General features: G+C 44.7%; 1 protein-coding gene across 1 annotated transcript in view; it reads right to left on the bottom strand.

Moving 5' to 3' along the window:
* Positions 1–9,324: 9,324 nt before the first annotated feature.
* The window catches only part of LOC126438148 (L-dopachrome tautomerase yellow-f2-like), a 119,572-nt gene continuing 105,050 nt past the window's right edge, over positions 9,325–23,846 (bottom strand). Inside the window, exons 5-6 of the mRNA XM_050090524.1 lie at positions 19,105–19,345; positions 9,325–9,811 (exon numbers count right to left, since the gene is read on the bottom strand). Coding sequence (XP_049946481.1) covers positions 9,593–9,811; positions 19,105–19,345 — 460 coding nt within the window. The 3' untranslated portion in view covers positions 9,325–9,592. The remainder of the gene's footprint in view (positions 9,812–19,104; positions 19,346–23,846) is intronic.

The following is a 23,846-nucleotide window of genomic DNA, read 5'->3' as shown; positions in this document are numbered from 1 at the left end:
AGAAGAATTACCCCAAAAAATAATACCATATGACATAAGCGTATGAAAATATGCGAAGTATACTACTTTTCGTGTTGAAATGTCACTTATTTCAGATACTGTTCTAATGGTAAATAAAGCGGCATTTAGTTTCTGAACAAGATCCTGAACATGGGCTTTCCACAACAGCTTACTATCTATCCGTACGCCTAGGAACTTGAACTGTTCCGTCTCGCTTATAACATGCCCATTCTGTCTGATTAAAATGTCAGTTCTTGTTGAATTGTGGGTTAGAAACTGTAAAAACAGAGTCTTACTGTGATTTAGCATCAAATTATTTTCCACAAGCCACGAACTTATATCATGAACTACATTATTTGATAATGTTTCAATATTACACACAAGATCCTTCACTACCAAGGTGGTGTCATCAGCAAACAGAAATATTTTTGAATCACCTCTAATACTAGAAGGCATATCATTTACATAAATAAGAAACAGCAGTGGCCCCAGCACCGACCCTTGGGGAACGCCCCATTTAACAGTGCCACATTGGGACTGAACATCATTACCACTCTCAATATTGTGGAGGATTACCTTCTGCTTTCTGTTCTTAAAGTAGGAGGCGAACCAATTGTAAGCTACTCCCCTTACTCCATAATGTTCCAACTTCTGCAGTAATATTTTGTGGTCAACACAGTCAAAAGCCTTTGTTAAATCAAAGAAAACACCTAACGTTCGCAACCTTTTATTTAATCAGTCCAAAACCTCACAGAGAAAAAGAGACTATAGCATTTTCAGTTGTTAAGCCATTTCTAAAACCAAACTGTACATTTGACAGCAAATTATGTGAATTTAAATGCTGCAGTAACCTTGTATATACAACCCTCTCGATGACTTTAGCAAACACCGATGGCATAGAAATAGGTCTATAATTGTCAACATTATCCCTGTCTCCCTTTTTATAAAGTGGCTTCACTACCGAGTACTTTAATCGGTCAGGAAACCGACCACTCCTAAAGGAAAAGTTACAGATATGGCTAAGTACTGAGCTAACATACGTGGAACAATACTTCAGTATTCTGCTAGATACCGCGTCATATCCATGAGAGTTCTTGGTCTTTAGTGATTTAATTATTAAATCAATCTCCCTCTTGTCAGTATCATGGAGGAGCATTTCAGGTAACAGTCTCGGAACACTTTTTTCTAAGAGCGCTATATGATTCCCTGTTGGGACTAGGTTTCTATTTAGTTCACCTGCTATATTCAGAAAGTGATTATTAAGTACTGTACATATTTGCGACTTATCAGTAACACGGACATCCCCACTACGCACTGATTCTATATTCTCGACCTGTCTCTGCAGACCAACCACTTCCTTTACGACTGACCATATGGTTTTAATTTTATCCTGAGACTTAGCTATTCTAACTGCATACCACATACTTTTTGCCTTCCTAATAACTTTTTTAAGCACCTTACAATACTGTTTGTAATGGGCTGTTGCATTTAGATTTTGACTGTTTCTAACGTTTTGATATAATTGCCACTTTGTTCTACAAGATATTCTTATCCCTTTAGTCAGCCACCCAGGCTGCCTGTTTGTGCTAGTACCCTGTTTTGAACGTTCTAACGGAAAGCAACTTTCAAAGAGCACGAGAAAAGTCTTGAGGAAAGCGTTATATTTATCGTCTACTGTATCAGCACTATAAACATCTTGCCACTCTTGTTCCTTGATAAGGTTTACAAAAGTCTGTACAGCAACTGGATCAGATTTCCTAAAAAGTTGGTAACTATATTTAACATGTGTTACAGCAAAAAAATCTTTTAGACTTAAAATTTGTGCATCATGATCTGAAAGGCCATTCACCTTTTTGCTAATAGAATGCCCTTCTAATAATGACGAATGAACAAAAATATTGTCTATGGTTGTTCTACTGTTCCCTTGCACTCTCGTTGGAAAGAATACGGTTTGCATAAGATTATATGAATTAAGGAGGTCTACCAGCATCCTTTTCCTTGCACAATCACTTATACAATTAATATTGAAGTCACCACATATAACTAACTTTTTGTATTTCCTATAAAGTGAACCAAGAACCTCCTCTAGCTTTAGCAAAAACGTTGTGAAATCGGAGTCTGGGGATCTATAAATAACAACAGTAAGAAGTTTAGCTCCACTAAATTTAACCACACCTGCACAACATTCAAACACCTTTTCAGTGCAGTACTTTGAAACATCAATTGACTCAAATGGTATACCGTTAAACATGATCGAAGCCTCTCAACGGTAGGAACGTGTATTTACGGTCATTGATGCGAGCACCAGCAAGACGACAAAATGGATCGAAGTTATCCTTAAGCATCTGTATGTCCTCGACATGTCATACTAAAACCATGACGTCATCGGCGCATGCACGGACTGAAAAAAGTTCCACCCAATATAGTCCAGCCACGTAATTGCATGGCGAGGTGGCGAAATAAGGGCTCCAAGAACAAGACAAAAAGGGACATGAATAAGGGGGTTTCCCTGGGGTAAACCCTGTCTGATCGATATCCGGGGGTAGTGTAAGCGTTCACAATCACCGCACTGATACAGACTCACATTCACCTACTCTACGGTGATTAATTGTCCTTAGAACAAGAGGCATAGTAGAGACAAAATAGGAAGCTCCCATATCTCTGTTAAACACTTCAGCAATATGATAGGTACGATAAGCAATAATGTCTCTATCGTAAGAAGCCTCAAGTCCTTCAACTGTAGACACTGTCTCCTGGGTAACGTACAATTGCTACAGTCACCCATCCATTGCCAGCTCTATTCTGATCATTATTTTGTAGAGTGAAATTAAACACTCCTCCACAAAAAACAGAAGGGCCATGCAGAAACACCTGCCCATTAACGCTATTAACTTTCATATCAATATTGTCAATAGCTTTATAAACTGTCTGGCGTGAACGCCTCCTCCACATGTTGTAGCGCGACGCGTTAGGACCCGTCGAGCATCATTATTAAAGCTGACAGCGGTGAGCACTCTCTTTAAAAAATCATGGCTGACACGATCAAACGCTTCTTGGAAATCAAGAAAAGGCAAAGCCCCTCGGATATTATCTGCAGCCGCCACCGAAATTACATCGCGACATTTGAGAACAGAAGTCAGTATCGTGCGCTCAGGCACACTGCTTTGGTAGCCGGCAATAATGGTATCGAGCAGCTTAGAGAGACGGATATTAATTGCTCGAGCGACAATTTTATAATCGAAGTTAAGGAGAGTAATAGGAGGGAGGAAATCAATCGCAGGTCGACCTGTAGATTTCGGGAGGAGGGTCAGTTTACCTTCCTGAAGAGAAGCAGGAAGGGAGACTCCCGCATCACTTCATTTACCATTGACGTTGTCACCAATGAGTGGCCAAAATTGAACACAAAACTCCTGAGGAATACCATCTAATCCAGGCGACTTGCGGGACTGAGATCCTGTAACAACATCCTATATATCAGCCTTGTGAAAGGGACGCAGAAAGGCGTCATTGAATTGAGGAGTGACGACGCGATGCATCAAGGACGTTAAGTCGTCGAGAGAGTTTTCAGCCGGAACATGAGTATCTTACAGATCAGTAAAATGCGTGTAAATAAAGTCGGAAATGTCGCGATGAGAGGTGAACATGCGGCCGTCAGTGGTTGTGAGGGAGGCAAGGCAGACACGTTTCTGGCGGGTCAGTAAACGGACTAGATGGTAAAGTGACGTTAATTCGACTTGTAAAAGGGAACGTGGTTGAGACCTCGTCTGCGGTTCCTCCATTTGGATGCGTTTGAGCTGCAGCAATTTGGCTTTGATGCGCTGTGTATCAGTAGCCGGTAGGGGAACATGCGTAGCACTATCGTACAGTTGACGTAAGACTGAGTAGTAAAATTCTTGCGTTCGGTCGTCTGCGACCTTCGCAGCTCCAAAACGCACGAGAGCCCTACGGATTTCTGATTTAACATACAGTGGCCACCACACCACAATAGACGAGTACTGGTCCATAGTACGAGAACAACGACACCATACGTTCTCCAGGACGATACCAAGAGAGGTATCTTGCAAATAGGCTATATTGAGCATGCAGGGAGGACGAAACAATTTTACCGGTTGCAACTCGTAATTAAAAGTGAGGGCTACGGCGCAATGATCAGTAAAAGAGGCTGGTATCACATCAACATCCAGAAGTTGCCCACACAAGGAATCGGGAAGGTAAAAGCGATCGAGTCGACTGATAGACGTAGGAGTAACGTATGTATGTCGCACAAGGATAGCGAGAAACCCACACGTCACGCAGGCTCAAGGAGCGCATTAGGTCTTTACTGAAATTAAAATTAGGAGACCGATCCACAGGCCGTAGAACACAACTGATGTCCCCACCTAAGATAATCTTTGTCGGGAATTTACGAAGCAGGTAAATGATTTCTTCTTTATAGAAACTCGAACGTGCGGTAGTACGACTTGTGCCAGAAGAGGCATAAAGAAGGAGTAAATTGAGATCACAAAACGGGCACCCGGTCCCCCATCCACTGTCGAGTACTTCGAAATCCAGGGCAGTGCCCGTGGAAAGTTCGGAAGCTACATTAAAAAGGGTTAACCCAGGAATGGAAAAGTGGTCGAATAAGACTTCCTGTAGAAAAACATCTGCTCCAGATTGATATATAAACTGTCGCAAAGCGGCAAGTACGTATTCTGTTAATATTCAGAGTAAGAAATGCGTATACCTGCATGGAATTTCAACCGAGAAGGAAGAACAAAGAACGGTAGAGATCCGTCAGTTGACGGAGCAACATATAAGTAACCATACCAGAATCAATCGCCGAACCAGATAGACAAGAACTACGAAACACAACCCTCATCTTAGCACTGTTTTTTCTTCGGCCGTGAAGCGGCTCCCTGTGGCTGTTTACGGATTCTACTGCGGCTCCGCGGCGCCTACGCTGCCGCGTTCGGTCGCGTGGGACCATCATTTAGGTATTCCATTTCAGATTGCAAGGGAGAGGCCTATACATCCCACTCTTCCGCAGACATGGGCTCACGGAGGGACAGTTAGTGAATAAAAACGGAATCCACTGGCTTTTGAGAATCAATCAGTTGTTTCATGGGGGAAGGCTGTGACCAAGAGGGGGCGACAGAGGCCGCAGAAGGAGGATAGGAAACAGAGTCGACAGCAGAAGTGTCCGTGAGAACCAGAGAAGACACGTGGGAACCGAAAGCAGGTTCCTTCACGGGCGTCTCCGAAGGGGCGGCCTCGACAACAGGAACAACGCCAGATAAGGTGTCAGGGATCTTCTACACAGGAGTGAAAGCACCTGTTCTCATCCACGGTTTCAGACTGAGAAAGGGGGTCCTTTACTGCAAACCATCTGCCGCATCATCCTGTGTTCGGCGACGCTTGTTGTGAGAAATCATGGCGGGCACATCGGAATTAACGGCGTCAACATCCAACGTAAGGACAGCGGGAGAAAATCACGGGCGTTGTCGGTCAACGGATCACTGCGTCCCTCAGTAACAGAGAGCGGAAATACGGAAGCGTCCGATCCCGCCCGTCTGCTTTGACCCATGACGTCACAAATATGGCGGAAACGACCATAAACCACGATTCCAATATGGCGCATATAAAGTCGGTACGTACACATTATGAGGACGAAAATACATCGAAAAACAAACACACACACTTTCCACAAAAAGCCTAATGACACTAACGGGACAAGCGCGGGAAATGGGATGTTTTGGGTGGGGACAAACTAAATATAAACAAATTTAGACACCCACCCCCATACAAAACCACACAAAACGACGAAAAAATGCGACATCACAAAACTCCCCAAATACCACTAAACACATTATCATCTGGAATCGGACACTTCCCTTGACCTATATAGCTCAACAGCAGCTCCCGATCCCATAAATTAGGATCAAACACTTCCCTTGGCCTATATAGCTGAAAAACATCTCCCGATACCAATATCAACATACACAGCCACACATTGGGATCGAACACTTCTCGTGACCTGCGCACTGTTAATTTTATCAGTCATATCCATTCCAGAACAAAAACAACAACCGATTAATTTTACTACAATTACCACACGATATGCAGCGAACAATACTAAATTAACTATCACACAAAATCGTTAACTCACTGAAACCAATTCCACTACAAACACAGCCGACACTCGAACAATTCTGGATAATGAGCAAAAGCAAACTGAGCCCATTACAACACACAAACGAAAACCCTGAACATACCACCAGAGAGGACAACAAACCACAACACGACGACATCTACAAACACGCCACACTCACAAACCAAACTCCGCGCCGTCATGACGTCACACACAACACCCTTACGTCACGGGTCAAAGCCGACGCCTGGGATCGGACGCCTCTGTCAACCCTTTAATACCACCACATGCCACGGACAATTAGTACTGAAATGACCGGTTTGATTACAATAATAACATAGGGTCGACAGAAGCGTCCAATCCAACGCGTCGGCTTTGACCCGTGACGTAAGGGTGTTGTCGTGTGTGACGTCATGACGGCGTGGAGTTTGGTTTGAGTGTGGCTGTCTCCAGTTCTGTTTTATTTTATTTTATTTTATTTACTTTTCTGATCTGTTCGTTCTATCTCGTGAGATTTTTGTTAATTTAAAAACACTTATTACTTATTTTAATTATCTGTTTCCTCCAATTTCTGTTTTAGTTTATTATATTTATCTTTCTAATCTGTTCGTTCTATCCCGTGAGATTTTTTTTTTTTAATAAGACAAAAAACACTAATCAGCTACTGAAGCATCTTTATCTTCTATGGGTTGCAGGGGTTACGACCGCTGGGGAGGTGGGTGGGTATTCATGCATGGCTGTCTTCACTTACACGTTGTAGCTACGCAAGGCGTCTAAATTTGTTTATATTTAGTTTGCCCCCCACCCAAAACACCCCATTTCCCGCGCTTGTCCCGTTAGTGTCATTAGGCTTCTTGTGGAAAGTGTGTGTGTTTGTTTTTGTTTCCGCCATATTTGTGACGTCATGGGTCAAAGCAGACGGGCGGGATCGGACGCTTCCGTATTTCCAGAACATGTGCCTTCTTGGCCACTGTACGTAATATGGAACCTATAACCAAATACCTATAGATAAGAAGGAATATGTTTTGACCACCATTTCCACCGACCGAATACCACTATAGAACTGAAAGCGGTGCTGAGCAGAACAGTGTTCCTTTCGAATATTACGTATTTCCCCATAAGGAAGCAAAACGGGCCTCAGAAAATTGTCCTACACCTCGGGTGGAGGGTTAAACACCCTGACATTCGTATATATCACTTCTGCATTTACCAAGAGAACCATACTAGTGGAACCATCACGGTGCGTAAAGGGTACCTGAGAACCGTGACGAGAAAGTATCTTATCAACCTAGAGCGAGTCAAGAAATAACAAAAACACATATAATTCGCTGTCAAAATATGCAGTGTGCACCTGATCAGTAGCGACTTAATTGTATCGACTAACCAGTCATGTATCTCCAAAGAACCGGGCTGGACGTGACGCGTGGATTTGTCGAAAGTGAAGCTGACAGTAACAGCACGCGGAAGTTTCGTGGTAACCATGGTGGACATCACGGCGCGAGACGACGCCGCTACAGGAAGGGCCGCACGAACACCAAACACTAGCCGACAACCAGCGATGCGACGCGCACGGAGACCCACACGACACTAAACGGACACGAGGGAAACACGCAGCGCTACGGCAGAGGCGGAACTAAGAGCACAACCTAGTCGTCCGACGCGCGAAGCGCGAATGTGACACACCGAGAGCTACCCAAGCAAGACTCACGACCCGTCCTCACAGCTTCAATTCTGCCTGTACCTCGTCTCCTACATTCCAAACTGCACAGTAGCTCTTCTGCGAACCTTGCTGAACTAGCACTCCTGGAAGAAAGGATATTGCGGAGACATGGTGTCTCGGTCCGGAACACAGTTTTAATCTGCTAGGCAGTTTCATATCAGCGCACACTCCGCTGCAGAGTGAAAATCTCATTCTGGAAACATCCCCCAGGCTGTGGCTAAGCCATGTCTCTGCAGTACCCTTTCTTCCAAGAGTGCTAGTTCTGTAAGGTTCGAAGAACAGCTTCTGTGAAGTTTGGAAAGTAGGAGACGAGGTACTGGCAGAATTGAAGCTGTGCTTGGGTAGCTCAGATGGTAGAGCAATTGTCCCCGAAAGGCAAAGGTCCCGAGTCCGAGTCTAGGTCCGGCACACAGTTTTAATCTGCCAGGAAGTTTCAGTTTCCCACTTGCGTGCTGCTTATATAAAACGAATTCTATAGGTGAGAGTCTTTTAAAGAGGAACATATTCGTCTTTTCTGTTCTGTGACATGAGAATTTTTCCGCTCGTATACAGGGCGAACATTAATAAAACCGACAAACTGCAGGGCCGCATTCCTGTCCGGAAATGAAGGAAGAAAGCCCTGCGAACATATGTCCGGAATGCATCGTTGCCATGATAGGTTTCTCTGACCACGTGCCGTGTATTCCTTGTGTGTTACGGCCTGTGTGATCGAGGCAGCGTACTGTAAGCAGCGGAAAGGTCCGGTATTCATGTTGGGAACAAGCCGAGATTGTGTACAGCCAAGCAGACGGAAACGGTCGAGAGGCAGCATGGCTATGCCAAAACCAAACGTGCATGTAGGCGTACACCAGATTTGGAGGACCAGGTTCTGCAAAATATTGATACGATTCCTAGTACAAGCTTCAGACAAGTGGCCCGCTAACATGGTGTAAGCCAAAGTACGTTATGTCTATCCTGCCTGACAACCGCTACTACCCCTATCACCTGCAATCCCATGGAGGTCACTTTGAACATCTGTAATGACGTAGATGCGATGCAGCTCTGTTCTGTGTTCCAGTACGATAAGTTCTCGTTGCACGCCCACCGTCCATTTCCAGACACATTGTCATAGGACCTTTTTTCCTCCAGTTCCAATTAGAAATCCGTCGCTGCGGTTTGACAGTTTTGTTAGTGTTCGCCCTGTATGTTATTGTACCAATTTTTTTATGACTGTTATGCTTCTGATATTGACATTTAAGATAAATTATATTGCTTACAAAATAAATATACTGAAGAGAGAGTAGAAAAAGATCGTGGGTGACGAAAGGATTTGGAGTTTACAGCTGTGAGATAGTGATGAAAAACCGCAACGTTTCGTCGAGTATTGTATTCATCATCTTCTGGCGAAGACTTCAGTAGTATACGCTGGAAGTGTCTAAATACGAAGATTGCGGGTATCAGTTTAGGAGACCAATAGCAAGAGAAAAGCAGACAAAGATAGGCGATTAATAGCAAATATTTATAATCCACGGATGTGTGATAAAATGCTGAAGTGGTGATAGTATCTGATGATGATGAGTATGACATAACAAAACAAAGATAATGGTAACAAACAAGCTCAGTCGTCTCTACTCTGACACTGCAGGCAGATGTGGTGGCATCAATGCACATTACACGAAAAAAAACCATACAAATTGTTCCGAAACTATCCTGGTCCTCTCGTCCATCGACAGACTTTCCAGCTTCCCGCACATGGATCTCGGCGCCTATCCAAAAGGCACGCTGATTAGGCTTAGACGTGCGGCGGGCGTCGGCGGCAGCTGCCATCTGTGGGCCGGGCGGTAAGGCTCGCAGACAGTGCCTCTGATGACGTCAGAGACGCGGCCCGTGAAGACGTGGTAGTTGTACGCCTTGCTGTCGACCTCGCCGTACAGCAGCACCGGCAGCACGTTGTTCACGAACCACAGGTCCCCGCGGGCGTCCACCTGCAACCAGGAGGATACGATGCAATTCTGTCTGTACAAATAGAGCCCTGACCACTGAAGAATAAGAGAACTTCATTTTGATAAGATGTGTTTCTGGTTTTCCTCCTTCTTCAGGTTGCTTAATGTAATAACATACACTCTAAAAAAAAATTAAAAAATACCGGCAAGGATAAGAGACAAGGGAAATGTCGTTACCAGGGCATAAAATCTTTGCGAATTTCATTCCGTGTTCTCAGCTGGTTCAAATGGCTCTGAGCACTATGGGACTTAACTGCTGATGTCATGAGTCCCCAAGACTTAGAACTACTTAAACCTAACTAACATAAGGACATCACACACATCCATGCCCGAGGCAGGATTCGAACCTGCAACCGTAGTAGCAGCGCGGTTCCGGACTGAAGCGCCTAGAACCGCACGGTCACAATGGCCGGCGCTGGACAGTAACTATGCCTCGCAGACAGATGGGTGATCAACATATGTAGGTGTCAGAATTTGAGGGAGGACGTGTAGTTGCGCTCAAAGTAACCAGATGAATAATCGGCGGATCGCTCGATATTTGAATAGGACCGATGCTACTATTCGCCAATTTTGGCAGAAATGGGTCAACCACAGTGTCAAGAAGAAAGCGGTCGACCTAGAGAGACGACAGAAGGTGATGACCGACCAACAGCCAGAAGATGGAGTCGCATTCATTGAATCGTCGGAGAGTCTCTCAGAGACCCAGGTTCACCTTTACCATCGATCCTACGTGCAACTGGTGCTTGATTGACCACAGGGACCATTAATAGGCAGTTCACAGAAAGGGGGCTGACCTCATGCTGACCCTTGCGCCAACTACCATTGACATCCGTACTCTAACAAGACCATTTGCAGTCGTGGAGGCACTTTCGGCCTGAAATCTCATTGACTGCAACTGAAATGTCTTCAGTGATGAGTCCCGTTTCGTACTTTGCCCTGATGACTAGCGAAGACGTGTCCAGAGACGCCCCGGACAGCGGTGGGATACCAACCCGACTGCCGCCCAACATATGGTCCGACAACCAGGAGTGATGGTGTGGGGTGCCATTTCATTTCATAGCAGGACCCCTTTGGTTGTCATCTGCGGCATCCTTACACGTACGTCGACGATATTCTACGCCGCTTTTGTTGCTGTTCATGGCAACCCATCCTGGGCTTACATTTGAGCAAGATAATGTCTGCCCACACAAGGTGAGATTTTCAGCTGCTTGTCTTCGTGCTTACCAAACCGTACATTTGCCAGCAAGGTCGTCGGATTTCTCTCCAATTGAGACGTTTGGAGCGTTAATCATGGGCGGAGCCTTCTAACCTGCTCGGAATCTTGATGATCTAACGTGCCAATTGGACAGAGTTTGGCACTCCCTCAGGAGGACATACAACAACTCTATCAATCAAGGCTAAGCCGAACAACTACTTGCATAAGGGCCAGAGACCAGAAGTGGAGACGGCCAGGGTGGCCGAAAGGTTCTAGGCGCTACAGTCTGGAACTGCGCGACCGTTGCGGTAGCAGGTTCGAATCCTGCCTCGGGCATGAATGTGTGTGATGTCCTTAGGTTAGTTAGATTTAATTAGTTCTAAGTTCTAGGGGACTGATGACCTGAGAAGTTAAGTCCCATAGTGCTCAGAGCATTTGAACCATTTTGAACCAGAAGTGGACCAACGCATTATTGACTTGCTCCATTTGTGAAGCACTTCATCTTGAATATATCATCCAATTTTTTTCTGAAATTGTAATCATTTGTTTCTCTGTACATGAACATAACATTTACCGATTTCCTTCCCATTCGGATGATTCCTTCGTGGTGTGTCGGTTACTGTTCAAAACATGTTCAAATGTGTGTGAATTCCTGAGGGACCAAACTGCTGAGGTCATCAGTCCCTAGACTTACACACTACTTAAACTAACTTTAACTTATGCTTAGAACAACACTCAGATCCATGCCCGAGGGAGGACTCGAATCTCCGGCGGCAGAGTCGGTTTCTGTCTTAGAGTGTTTTCGTAACTGCTTTGCTGACTTAAAGATGAATTAACAATATTTTATGACTGAAATAACTTCTTTAGTCATCATGTACAGAGACTGGCACAGTATGGATGTAGGTGTAGACATTATTTGTGTCATATTCATATGGATTTTAAAACCAATTTTTCTCCTTTTATTATGGTTAAAGTGTGCTTTGTTTAATGCTGCTGTCAACAGTTCTTTCACGAATATTAATCACTTTATACATGATGCTACACACACACTTATACAAGGTGTTGTTTTTGCCCTTGAGAAGTGGCAGGGCGTAGGCACTCTCCGGCTTGCAAATGCAATGTGCGTTGCCTGTAATCCAGTCCTCTGTTTCGTGTGGAAAGGGGAAGTGTTAGCAAAATTGAGGTTCCTGGTTCGCTTCCTAAACATCTGTCTTAGGTCAGAGACGCTCATTCTTCAGATTTTCTTGTTGGAATTCAATCAATTTCCTGGGCTAGGCAATATGGAGAGTGCTCTTGTAGTGTTGCAGTGAATTGCCTATGAAAAATAGGCCTTAAGCACAGTTTCAAGAAAACTACCAAATGGCTGGCAAAGTCTGGGTTTCTGGTTTAAAAAATCCTAAAATATGCTTAATAAAACCATCAAGCAAATATCAACAGAGATATGGACTTCAGGACAGCTGAAGTTGACTGCCTTTTTCCCAACTTCAACACCACTTTCGCAAAACATGCTGTGTATGTATTTTGATACATATTAAGACAGTGAAATATGTTACTTTCTGGGAACAGAAATTTTACTCTATTTGCATTGCATACTGCTGGTATTATCCTGCAATACTGGCGATGTTAGAATTCAATATTTTTCGATTTTTCTTGTACGGGTATAAGTCTAACATTCCTATGTCAAACAGCGTGTCATGGATTTTTTCATAGAAAAGAGAGATTAAAAAAAGAAAAAGCTCTTAAGATGACAGATGTCGGTATTCTTCCGGTCTCCCATACTGGAATCAACAAAGTAACCATATCCACTGAAGCGCCAAATAAACTGGTATAGACATGCATATTCAAATACAGAGCTATGTAAACATGCAGAATACGGTCGGCAACTCCTATATAAGACAAGTGTGTGGTGCAGTTGTTAGACCGGCTACTGCTGCTACAATGCCAGGTTATCAAGATTTAAGTGCGTTTGAACTTGGTGTTATAGTCGGCACACGAGCGATGGCATTTCCGAGATAACGATGAAGTAGGGACTTTCCCGTAGGATCATTTGACGAGTGTACGTTGAATATCAGGAATCTGGAAAAACATCAAATTTCCGACATCGCTGCGGCCGGAAAAAGATCCTGCTAGAACGGGACCAACGACGACTGAAGAGAATTGTTCAGCGTGATACCCAAATTGTGCAGTTTTCAATGCTGAATCATCAACAAGTGTCAACGTGCGAACCAATCAACGAAACATCATCGATATGGGCTTTCGGAGCCAAAGGCCCACTCCTGTACCCTTGATGACTGCATGACACAAAGCTTTACGCCTCGCCTGGGCCTGTCAACACTGACGTGGGACTATTGATGACTGGAAACATGTTGTCTGGTCGGACGAGTCTCGTTTCAAATTGCATCGAACGGATTGACGTGTACGGGTATGGAGACATCCTCATCAATCCAAGGACCCTACATGCCAGCAGTGGACTGTTAAAGCTGGTGGAGGCTCCGTAATGATGTGGAACAGGTTCAGTTGGAGTGATACGGGACCCCTGATACGACTCTGACGGGTGACACGTACGTAAGTATCCTGTCTGATCACCAGCATACATTCATATCCGTTGTGAATTTTGACGGCTTTTGGAAATTCCAGCAGGACAATGCGGCACCCCACACGTACAGAATTGCTAAAGGATGGCTCCAGGACCACTCTTCCGAGTTTAAATGCTTCCGCTGGCCACCAGACTCCCCAGACATAAACATTATTGAGCATATCTGGGATGCCTTGCAATGTGCTGTTCAGAAGAGATCTCCATCCCCTCATACCTTTAATGGACAGCCCTGCAGAATTCATGGTTTCAATTTCCTCCAGCACTGCTTCATAAATTAGTCGAGTCTATGCCACGTCGTGTTGCGGCACTTCTGCGTTATACGGTATTAGGTAGGTGTACCAGTTCTTTGGCTCTTCAGTGTATATGTTCTGTGATACCGAGGTCCACATAATTTAATGGCAGTCTTTCAGTGTTTAAAAAAATAATCAGAAGGCCGTCATTTTGTGTAAACTAGTTTACCTATGATATGTTACATGTGCAGAACATAAAAGTAGTTTGATACAGTACGGGACATTAGAATATGTAGAGAGACTGCTATGAAAACTTTTAGCCGAGTGTTTCTACTTGACCATTACGAAAATCGGACGAAAATTTCAACTTGTTTCTGTGACGGTCTTGCATACTCACGGTTCCCGCTTATCTTCAGAAAAAAGAAAGAGCCGTAAGTCTTTGTTAGTCAGAGAATTTCGAAAGGCTTTTCGAGCCGCCTAATGCCTTGTCCTATCAAGGCATCGCTCTTTCACAGCGTAAGAGCTGTTTCTCAGTTGTACCTCTTTAAAATGGAAGGCCAGCGACGAAATGCGCGTATCATGAAGGCATGAGACAAGGATGTAGTGGTTTGCCCCTGTTGTTCTGTCCCCGCATCGAAGAAGCGAAGACACACAAATCAAGGAGAAGTGGGTTTAAAATGGAAGGAGATTAGCGAGAAACTTAACATCGACATTGGGGACCACATAGTTGATGGCGTGAAGGAATTCTACTACCTTTGTAAGGAATATTGCAAGTGATGAAAGACGCAAGGAGGGCATAAAAAGCAGACTAGCATAGGAAAATGAGGGCATTCATTCGTAAGAGATGTCTACTAGGATCAAACGTCGGCCTTAATTTGAGGAAGAAATTTCGAGGAATCCATTGTTTAGAAAAATTCAGGAAAAGAGGAAAAGAAGAGGATCGAAGTGTTTGAGATGTAATGCAACAGAAGGAAGTTGAAAATTAAGTGTACTGATAAGGTAGGAAATGAAGAGGTTTTCTGCAAAATCGGCGAAGAGAGGAACATGTGGAAATCTTCGACAAGAAGAAGAGACAGTACAATACGACATAAGACGTCAAGGAACAACGTTTATGGTACTAGAGGGAGCTATAGAGGAAAAACGGTATGTGAAGGCAGAGACTGGAATATATCCAACAAATAATTGAGGATGTAGGGTGCTAGTACTGAGGCGAAGAGACTGGTACAGGAGAGGAACTCTCGTTTGGAAGTGGACCGCATCAAACCAGTCAGAAGGCTGGTGACAAAAACAGGAAGACAGAAATTTCTGTGCAGCAATACAGTGGTTAAGTGACTTCAAGACAGCTACTACAAAAAAGGCACATCGTCTGGCAATGAACTCAACCTTATCCCCGTTGCTATCAGAAATTTTCGTGGGGAAGTAGGAGGCTGATTTTCTTAAAAGTGAACCAGTGGCAAAACATGTTGTGTATAGGTAAAGACATTCCGATGATATTCTTTTAATGGAGAAGTGTTCCATCAGACAACTCCAGAAGTTCCTGGAAAATATGAACCAGTAGCATACTAACATCCCGGTTTCCCAGGTTCGATTCCCGGCGGGGTCAGGGATTTTCTCTGCCTCGTGATGACTGGGTGTTGTGTGCTGTCCTTAGGTTAGTTAGGTTTAAGTAGTTCTAAGTTCTAGGGGACTGATGACCATAGATGTTAAGTCCCATAGTGCTCAGAGCCATTTGGACCATACTAACATAAAGTCAGGAGATTCCACCACTAATTCTCTATATATCAACTAACAGACAGAAAATAGCAACTATAAGTTTAAAGTCTACCAGAAATACTCCTTCACTGACACATTCATCCAAACTTCCTCTCAACATCCAACAGCCTACAAACATGCAGCATTCCATCATAGGGATCACCGTCTCTTTGCTGTCCACTTATCCTCAGAAGACTATGACGAGGAACGTAATATAACAAATCATTTGCTAGAAGTAATGAATCTGAATCCAAAATTATTGAGAACATTGTGAATAAAAAACTGAAGAAGCAATCCAGATACCTACCGTACCCAGTGAACAACGTACAAGGATCGAAAAGGAAGTGGTGCCGTTTATTCTCTACAGATGAAACCTCTAATAGGCCAAGCAACATTTTCAAGGCAAAGGGTTTCTCTCTGTTTCCATACGTCCGACAGCCATTAGGTACATCTTGCTTCAGTTCAAAAGATAAACATCCGGTCATAATGAAAAGAGGGATTTACAAGTTCATCTGCAAGTGGTATCAGTCCTGATATACTGGAGAGACTTGGATGTCGATGTGTACTAGGCTCAAAGAACACCACAGAAGCTGGAGATTAAAGAAATCAGATTCAGCCTTTGCCGAACAGTGCTTAAACCAAAACCACAAAAACATAATAGATGTAGAAGTCCTACACGCGGAGGGAAATGTCGCAAGGCTCACTCAATTCGAAATCTTAGAAATTAAAAAAAAAATATCTTTTCCCGCAATTGCTATTGAACGAGAAGATTTTATTCAGTTTTTCATCCCTTTTAGAAAATGTTACATCTACATAGGAGCAAAACGTGGATGTCTTCATTCACGAGTAGTTAACGACACAAATGGCGTTATTCCACTGTATGTTGTCCATAGTAATTATAAATGATTTCCTAATGGATGTGGTAGAAAATAAATGTTACTGTGTCAAGACTTTCAACAGAGATAACATTTATAATTTAAGTCAGGAATCCATGAAAGTATGATAAGGGAAGATGGTACTAAGGACTTAAGCTGTAAGTTGCTTTGAAGTCGTGGACGCCATGCTATATGCCCCAAAAAATTAGCAGACTGCTGTTTATGATTGCTTTTTGTTCTTAACTTCTGTCGTGTGCACAGAACAGTTGCTTCAAATAGAAAGTCTTGCAGTGCTTTAGCGAATAACACACCGTCGACAAGGCATTTTAAGACATTGTTAAAAGCATATTTGATCGAATAATACGATGCATTTCGCCTTAACGTAACTTCCTCCTTTTTATACGTTTGGAATGACCAAGAAGAGAAGTGAACGGTATGAAAAGGCTTCCCTTAATACGGGCAGGCGAAACTGATGTTTGGTTTATTTTACCCTCCCGAAAATGCTGAGAACTTATTTTGGTATGTTTGGACGGTTTCCAGTGTTTCCTTCTCACAGCGTTCACCGAGAGAGCTTTTCGAGTAGACTGATAGGAAGTCAAATGACAGAACTAAAACTTCTACAGTAAAAGTGAACAGTGCAATCAAATCTCATGGAACGGCATGTAAAAGAAAATCTCTCTTCAATGAGCCTACTTACGAATGAAATTGATTCCTTTACAAAATTAGAGTGAAATCAGGATGATTAGTATAACCGTAAATGACGCAAGCTGGCGTTTCTGATAAAAATATTTCAACAGAAGCTCAAGTTTAGGGCAGCTAACATGGCGGGCGTCGGCTTCAAGTTTGTGACATCATAACGGCTCTCTTTAATCTAATAGAAGCCAAGAATCAATAGCTGGCTGCTGTGGCCGAGTGGTTCTAGGCGCTTCAGTCTGGAACCGCGCTGCTGCTACGGTCACAGGCTCGAATCCCACCTTGGGCTTGGGGTTTTGTTGTTTGGGGGAGAGGCCAAACAGCAGGGTCATCGGTCTCATCGGATTAGGGAAGGAAGTCGGCCGTATCCTTTCAAAGGAACCGTCCCGCCATTTGCCTGGAGCGATTTAGGGAAAGCACGGAAAAGCTAAATCAGGATTTATTGGCAGGCACTTACAAAATGTAACAGACCTACTAAGGATATTGCCTACACTATGTTTGTCCGTCCTCTTTTAGAATACTGCTGCGCGGTGTGGGATCCTTACCAGATAGGACTGACGGAGTACATCGAAAAAGTTCAAAGAAAGGCGGCACGTTTTGTATTATCGTGAAATTTGGAAGAGAGTGTCACAGAAATTATACAGGATTTGGGTTCAAAAATGGTTCAAATGGCTCTGAGCACTATGGGACTTAACTACTGTGGTCATCAGTCCCCTGGAACTTAGAACTACTTAAACCTAACTAACCTAAGGACATCACACACATCCAAGCCCGAGGCAGGATTCGAACCTGCGACCGTAGCAATCGCGCGGTTCCGGACTGCGCGCCTAGAACCGCTAGACCACCGCGGCCGGCGACAGGATTTGGGCTGGACATCATTGAAAGAAAGGCGTTTTTCGTTGCGACGGAATCTTCTCACGAAATTCCAATCACCAACTTTCTCCCCCGAATACGAAAGTATTTTGTTGACACCGACCTAAATAGAGAGGAACGATCACCACGATAAAATAAGGGAAAGCAGAGCTCGTACGGAAAGATATAGGTGTTCATTCTTTCCGCGCGCTATACGAGATTGGAATGAAAGAGAATTGTGAAGGTGGTTCGATGAATCCTCTGCCAGGCACTTAAATGTGTTTCCCAGAGTATCCATGTAGATGTAGATGAACCGTCGTCCTCCAGAATGCGAGTGTACTGTGCTAACCACTGCGCCACCTCGCTCGGTACCTTGGGCTTGGATGTGTGTGATGTCCTTAAGTTAGTTTGGTTTAACTAGTTGTAAGTCTAGGGGACTGATGACCTCAGATCTTAAGTCCCATAGCGCTTCGAGCCATTTGAACCAAGAATCAATAGATTAAGAAAGTTTGCATTTTTATCCTTGTTTGGTTGCCATCTTTGGGATCAGTTGTGTAGTAGGAAACGAACTTATAACTCGAAATCTAATTCGTGCAATAATAATAAAGCTCCTGAAATAAGTCTAAATGTTTCATAATAATAAAATTATAAACAGCCGACCAGTTGCAATGGATAAAGAAATTCTTTACCTAGGTTTCGATAAATATAAATTTGTCTTCTTCAGAAGGTAGCAATTTTACATTAGTAAGGACTAATGTACCATCGCCGTTTTTACAATTGTCGGGATAGTTCCATGTGTCAAAAATAAAATACAGCCCTAGAATTAGGGTTTGTCACGTAAATATAAAATAGCTCATGGATCCTGCAGAGCTCACAACCGAGCTCATATTTGTTTAAAATATTAAAATATCTAAATACTTCGTTTAATTATTAGAATTTTACCTCACTTGTTTTGTATTTTTCCAAGTAACTAGCATTTTTGCGGTTATTGATTTTTATTGAAAATTGTGTATGTGAAGCAACTTTGTGAAGACGCTGTTAAACAATTGCGGCAAGCAGGAGCGCAGGTGCCGGTTAGTTACCTTGATGTCGCTGGGGTAGACGAAGGAGCGACCGTCGTCAGGGGCGACGACGCCTATGGTGGCAGGGGACATGGGGAGGCCGGTGCGCGAGTTCCAGCAGGTGACGCGGTGGTTGTTCACCTCCATCTGGAAGAGCACGCCCGTCTCCTCGTCCAGGAAGCTGCCAGTCGACTGGCCGCTGGGCCCGCGCGATCCCACTGCCCGGAAGGAGCGGAACCAGGGCGTCGTGCCAGCCGCGGACCTGCAAACGCCGGCCATTCTGAAGTACTCTCATGGCTGCGACATCCGTACCAGGTCGGGTTGACAGAGGAGATAGAGAAGATCCAAAGAAGAGCGGCGCGTTTCGTCACAGGGTTATTGGTAAGCGTGACAGCGTTACGGAGATGTTTAGCAAACTCAAGTGGCAGATTCTTCAAGACAGGCGCTCTGCATCGCAGTGTAGCTTGCTGTCCAGGTTTCGAGAGGGTGTGTTTCTGGATGAGGTATCGAATATATTGCTTCCCCCTACTTATACTTCCGAGAAGATCACGAATTTAAAATTAGAGAGATTCGAGCGCGCACGGAGGCTTTCCGGCAGTCGTTCTTCCCGCAAACCATACGCGTGTGGAACAGCAAAGGGAGGTAATGACAGTGACACGTAAAGTGCCCTCCGACACACACCGTTGGGTGGCTTGCGGAGTATAAATGTAGATGTAGTTTCGGTGCATAACCATCTGACACAAAGCTTACAGGACAATTGGGATAGCCACCAGCATATCACTCTTTAACACCCAGCCACCGATGACGGTGGCGAAGTTCAGAGATTTTCATATACATCTGTACTCCGCAAGCTATTTTATGGTACGTCGCAGAGGGCACATTGTCTACCACTGTCGCTTCCCCCTTTGCTGTTCCAGTCGCGGGTGGTACGCGGGAAGAAAGATTGTTGTTAAGTCTCTACTTTTACCTTCATGGTCTCTTCGCGAGATATATGGAGAAGGAACAACTACGTTGAGTGATTCTTCCAGGAATGTGCGCTCTCGGAACTTTAACAGCAAACCACACCACGCTGCAGAACACCTCTCTGGTAGCACCTGCCATTACAGTTGGCTGAGCAGTTTCGTGACGCTTTCGTGCTTACTGAATGAACCTATGACAAAACGCGCTGCTCATATTTGAGTCTTCTTTATTTCCTCTATCAGTTTGTACACATGAAAAAAAGTTTTGCATCACCCTGGTTCTAGGCGCTACAGCCTCGGGCATGGATATGTGTGATGTCCTTAGGTTAGTTAGGTTTAAATGGTTCTAAGTTCTAGGGGACTGATGACCTCAGAAGTTAAGTCCCATAGTGCTCAGAGCCATTTGAACCACTTTTTTTTCACCCCGGTTCCAAGAACTCCTGAAGATAGACGTTGACAGTGAATATTGTATCACAGACACAGAGCCTTTGGCTATTCAGAGATGCCACTAAACCCACCCAAAGACTTAAACAATCATGGATGAGGAGCGCCTATTAGACGGAGGGGGTCCGACAGCTGATCAATTCCAGTCATTCCACCAGGAAGAAGGTACATATCTCGTGTCGTCTGTAGTTCAACCATGCCTAGACGGTCAATACCGCAGTTCGATCGCGCCCGCATTTTTACTTTGTGCCAGGCGTCTCTGAGTAAACCAAAGTGAAGCCCGCCCGGTTGGCCGTGCGGTCTAATGCACGGCTTTCAGGACGGGAAGGAGCGCCTGGTCCCCGACACGAATCCGCCCGGCGGATTTGTGTCGAAGTCCGGTGACCCGGCCAGTCTGTGGATGGTTTTTAGGCGGTTTTCCATCTGCCTCGGCGAATGTGGGCTGGTCCCCCTTATTCCGCCTCAGTTACACTATGTCGGCGATTGCTGCGCAAACAAGTTCTCCACGCACGCGTACACCACCACTACTCTACCACGCAAAGATAGGAGTTACACTCGTCTGGTGTGAGGCGTTCCCTGGGGAGTCCACCGGGGGCCGAACCGCACAATAACGCTGGGTTCGGTGTGGGGCGGCGGAAGGGGTGAAGTGGACGGCGGTAGTCGTCGTGGGGTTGTGGTGCGGCAGCGGCGGGGACGTTTCTAGGTCCCCGGTTAACATACAATACAACACGATAGAAACCAAAGCGATGTTGTTCGGACGTGGAGGAGATACAGAGAGACAGGAACTGTCGATGACATGCCTCGCTCAGGCCGCCCAAGGGCTACTACTGCAGTGGATGACTGCTACCTACGGATTATGGCTCGGAGGAACCCTGACAGCAACGCCATCATGTTTAATAATTCTATTCGGGCAGTTACAGGACATCGTGTTACGACTCAAACTGTGTGCAATTTTTTGTATGATACGCAGCTTCACTTCCGACATCCATGGCGAGGCCCATCTTTGTAACTACGACACCATGCAGCGCTTTACAGATGGGCCCAACAACATGCCGAATGGACCACTCAGAATTGGCATCACGTTCTCTACACCGATGAGTGTCGCATATGCCTTCAACCAGACAATAGTCGGAGACGTGATTGGAGGCAACCAGGTCAGGCTGAACGCCTTATACACACGGTCCAGCGAGTGCAAGGTTTCCTGCTGTTTTGGGGTGGCATTATATGGGGCTGACGTACGCCGCTGGTGGTCATGGAAGGCATCGTAACGGCTGTACGATACGTGAATGCCGTCTTCCGACCGATAGTGCAACCATATCGGCAGCATATTGGCAAGGCATTCGTCTTCATGGACGAAAATTCGCGACCCCATCGTCCACATCTCGTGAATGACTTCCTTCGGGTTAACGACATTGCTCGACTAGAGAGGCCAGAATATTCTCCAGACATGACCCTATCGAACATGCCTCGGATAGAATGTAAAGGGCTGTTTATGGACGACGCTTACCACACCAACTCAATCGCTGTTGAGGAGTGCGACAATGTGGACCAGTACCTTGATGAACTTGTGGATAGTATGACACGACGAATGCAGGCATGCATCGATACAAGAGGACGTACTACAGAGTATTAGAGGTACCGGAGTGTACAGCAATCTGGACCACCACCTCTTAAGGTCTCGCTATATGGTGGTACTACATGCAATGTGTGGTTCTCATGAGCAATAAAAATGGCGGAGATGGTGTTTATGTTGATCTCGATTCCAATTTTCTGTACAGGTTCCGTAACTCTTGGAACCGCGGTGATGCAAAACTTTTTTTGTTGTGTGTAGTATGGATCTCGGAACGACGAGCAACAGTCAACAATTATTTGAACGAAGGTTTAGTAAATTCTCTCCTTCGTAGCGGCAACCCCTGCCCCAAGCGTCGATTCTCTGCAGGTCTCCCTCGAACCTTGTCGTTTGCCACTGTTCCTGTTTTTCCCTTGGCTTACTCGTGTTTGGAGCTTCCGCGCTTTGCTAGAGGGCAACCCCTGCCCCAAGCATCGATCCTCTGCAGCTCTCCCTCGAACCGTGTCGTTTGCCACTGTTCCTGTTTTTCCCTTGGTTTACTCGTGTTGGAGTTTCCGCGCTTTCCTAGAGGGCAACCCCTGCCCCAAGCGTCGATCCTCTGCAGGTCTCCCTCGAACCGTGTCGTTTGCCACTGTTCCTGTTTTTCCCTTGGCTTACTCGTGTTTGGAGCTTCCGCGCTTTGCTAGAGGGCGTTGCGGAGACTACACGAGCGCGCTGCTAGCGCGGCCGCTGGGAGGAGGCGCAGTGTGCCGTGCTGAGGGCGGACGAGGCAGTTGAGACGAGTGTTTCGCCCTGGACGACCTTTCTGCAGCACTGTTTTTTTCTTTTTATCGTTCATGGGCTGGGGAAGCTATGAAGTCCGCCTGCGGCTGCCAATAACCTTCAGAAGGTGGTGTCGTCACTGAAAGTAAGATTTTTCATCTAGTTAGTGCAACGGTAGTCGTCTGGCGGGGCCTATCTCCCGGTGTTGTGGGAGCTATTAATAACTGTGTGGCAACGTTTCTCTGCTTTGAGTTTGTGATTGTAAATTGCCTTACGTGTGTGTTACTGCCCCCTTGCATGATCGTACATTTGAACATCATGCTGAATTAAATGCGCGCGTTGTAAAGAAACAAAAAAAAAAGAAATTTTTTTTTGTCTGTGGACCTTCTGCAAGCCGCTCTTTTCCCATCGACGGCGTAGTTCACTATTTGAATAAGCACGTTGTAAAATGTTAAGAAGCCTTGTACTGTTGGTTGTTTGGGTTCATAATATTTTGTATACTTTTATAGGGTAATGTTTATATCGTCTAAACATTTATAATTTTTTTATTGTTGTTGCCCTTTTCCTGTTCCCATTTTACACCCAAAGATTACTTGCAGTGCAAATGTCCTGACCGTCTCACTCATTATCGCCCAGCCCAAGCCGCTAAGGATAGAAATCAGAAATTTGGAGAGGGTGTTGATATCATACTGTAGGTGTCGTTTAACAAAGGATTTTTTGAAATTTCACCCTTTAGGGGTAAATTAGGAGATGAAAGGCTTTTTGAAAATATAGCGCTATTAACGTAATTTTGAAACTAGATCGACGAAAATTGGTATTTGATCTTTGAAGAAAGATGTATTTCAGCGTTTTTGGAAATTTAACCCTCTGTGGGTGTGAAATGGTGGGCGAAAGTCTTTTGTGAAAATAGATCGTTATTAAAGAACAATTGAAATATTGTTAAAGATACAACAATGAAAATTGATATTCAAATTCTCTGTTCAATTCGCCAGGAAAATTTTAGAATTCACATTTAAATTCTCGGTTGC

Source organism: Schistocerca serialis, unplaced genomic scaffold (assembly GCF_023864345.2).
Source record: "Schistocerca serialis cubense isolate TAMUIC-IGC-003099 unplaced genomic scaffold, iqSchSeri2.2 HiC_scaffold_1261, whole genome shotgun sequence".
Taxonomy (NCBI): domain Eukaryota; kingdom Metazoa; phylum Arthropoda; class Insecta; order Orthoptera; family Acrididae; genus Schistocerca; species Schistocerca serialis.
This window is presented reverse-complemented; position numbering and strand designations above follow the sequence as displayed.